General features: G+C 44.8%; 2 protein-coding genes across 2 annotated transcripts; both read right to left on the minus strand.

The window, feature by feature from the left end:
* Positions 1-379: 379 nt before the first annotated feature.
* On the minus strand, positions 380-763 carry BDV37DRAFT_289954 (uncharacterized protein; the record flags this gene model as incomplete). The annotated part of the gene is made up of 1 exon (XM_032088602.1): positions 380-763. The coding sequence occupies one exon, from the start codon at positions 761-763 to the stop codon at positions 380-382; it is 384 nt and encodes a 127-aa protein (XP_031934137.1).
* Positions 764-1,607: 844 nt separating this feature from the next.
* On the minus strand, positions 1,608-2,288 carry BDV37DRAFT_289955 (uncharacterized protein; the record flags this gene model as incomplete). Its single annotated transcript, XM_032088603.1, has 2 exons — positions 1,608-2,225; positions 2,274-2,288. The coding sequence occupies 2 exons, from the start codon at positions 2,286-2,288 to the stop codon at positions 1,608-1,610; spliced, it is 633 nt and encodes a 210-aa protein (XP_031934138.1).
* Between the last annotated feature and the right edge of the window lie 270 nt (positions 2,289-2,558).

Consider the following 2,558-nt stretch of genomic DNA (forward strand, 5'->3'; position numbering starts at 1 on the left):
TTGGCCTCCTCAAAAGATTCATGAAAATTAGTGAAGTGGAGATATCTATTATCGAGGTCCATGAGAATAGCAATCCAGATGAGATAAGGATGTTTGTCACGAGCTGGGGAAGAGATATAGAACGGATTTAGGTGTAAGTCTGGCTCGAATACCAGGTTGACAACTACTAAGTAATTATTTATCTAAAGGTATCAAGATATCCACAAGGGTGTACTGGCCTATTTTTGATTTGGTTGCGAGCCCATAGCCACTTCAACCAGGGCAACCTTGATGCTCAAGTTGAGTTTATAGATATATATAAAGCTACTATCACTACATAGGAGACACCGACAGTAAAATAGGGGTTCTATCATTGTCAAGTACGCGCGTTTAAACAGGCTTAAATCATACCCCCATCATTGCCACCATGGGCCTCAAACCCCAGAACTTCAAAGTAACGCTGCTCAGAATCGCGAAGCCTTGCGGCGACCTGAACCAGCATGTCCTCAATTGTGTGGAAGATACGGAACATGTCCTCATGGAATTGCAGTAGAGCTTGTTTGGATTCCTTCTGCCACTGGAGTTCGGCTCTCAGGTAGCTGGCATCATATACGAGATCCTCTAGCTGTTGACGAATGTCTGTAGATGCTCTCTTCGATCGTTGCAAGCGAGAAGGGAGTCTTTCGATGCTGGACGAGGTGCCACCATGACGGAGTATTTCATGGTCCACCGGGGTGATCTCTTCAGTAATAGGATCAAGGGAACGCCGGGGAAATTGGTGCATTCTTTCCAGGGTCAGAAATAGTGGGGGAGGTAAAGAGATGGGAATTTGCGACAGTAAAATTCTGATTCAGACAATTGTAAAAGCAGGCCTGTTGGAAGATAGGGTGACTTTTAAGGACCAAAGGTCTGGGTCATAAACTCAAGTGCATGCTTCCATTGCGAGCCCGGAAGGGGTCGCGGGTCCGAGACATGTAGACACAATAAAAATGACCAGGACCCCAAAACTAGTCTAAGCAGTGTTCCTTGATAAAAGAGCCGCAGTTAAATGTGGGTTTAAAATGTCCTGACCTGGTTCTATTGTGAGAAATATATAGTTTGCCGTATAAAGGATTATTACATTCCAAAAGAGGGCGAGCTGTGAATTGAAAAACTCGTAATTGGCTCTCGGGTACAAGATATCTTTGCCAGGGCTTTGTTGACTGATTTCCCGACGTACTCTCTTTGCCCTATTATTGTCCGTCTATAGTAGTTCGTGGCCACACATATCACACCATTGCCCCTTTCTATGTAGTAAACAATCAAACATAATACTGCTGTTTTTCTAAGCAGCAAAATCAAGTGTCATTCTGCTTCACTAATCCCCTAGTTGATGTATACAAGCAGCATGATAAGAACATTAACCACAGCTGCACGTGCTATTTGAGATTTGAAGCTTATCCCATCTAAGTTCGGCTAATAAGTGTATTCAATTCGCATGATCTAAATGTCGAACCAAGCAATGTATAACACTCTCTTTTTCCACTAGGTGAAAATGTCAAAGAAGGACTAGTATATCTCCTATGGCATCTCAGAAACACAAAAACTCCCCGCACTTCTCAGTACCAATGATGACTGGATCCTGCATTCTACCGTGGCGTATTTGAACAGTTGTTGCTGTTAGGGATGGGCTGTATGGTTGGAGGTGAGGTTGGCTCGCTTGGGCGGCTTTCAGTATCACAAGCCCAGCAGCACTCAGGACCAATGTCCTGCGAATCCCCCCTTAGAGCCATCTGTAGGTAGCGTACTGTTTCTTCACGTGCGTTCAACGCGGATCGAAGAGTGGAGATCAGCTCACGTTGCCACTCATTCTGAAGGAGAACATGCTGAATATTCAAAGAGCTGGTGTCACTGTGTCCAATCTGAGCTATGGCCCGTAACAAAGCCTCGTTAACTAGGTGCTGTTTCTCCAGACGAATTTCCAAGTCATCCGCCCTTTTTCTCTCCTTTATAAGGTCTTGACTTAAAAGCCATTGGTGTTCTGTGACATGGTCAAGGGCGGACTCTTGCTGCAGTCTTGTTCTTTCCAAGTCCGTAATAATGGCTCCCATATATGCGCAATGGTCGCGTGTTTGGTTGTACACAGCCTGGCCCTCCTTTAGCTTGCGCTCTAATTCTTCGACCCGGTCCCTCGATATCTCTTCCCATTCGAGGCGCTTGTCTGTCAAACTGCAGATAGCTCGAAGCTCGTTCTCAATGTTGGGGACCTTCAATCATTAGCTTTGGTAAACATGCTTGAAAATGACTGACTTTACCGGAACTTGGGACATTGTACTGGAAGGAAATATTTTAGATATATTTAACCTCCGATCAGATCTATCAATTTAACAGAAGCCCGGCGCAAAAAACGAAGGAGCGGATATTCCTTCGACTTAAACCTTTAGTATGAATACTCACGAAAGCCTATACAACTTAAGCCCAGTGACCTAAAATCTGAATTATAGGGGGATTTAGCCGCTATAGGACCGCACGCTTTGAGTGTAGATGTCGACATACGCGACACCAAATGGGCTCGCAGGGGTATTCTTTACTGCACCCAA

Source organism: Aspergillus pseudonomiae (genome assembly GCF_009193645.1).
Source record: "Aspergillus pseudonomiae strain CBS 119388 unplaced genomic scaffold BDV37scaffold_244, whole genome shotgun sequence".
Classification (NCBI taxonomy): Eukaryota; Fungi; Ascomycota; class Eurotiomycetes; order Eurotiales; family Aspergillaceae; genus Aspergillus; species Aspergillus pseudonomiae.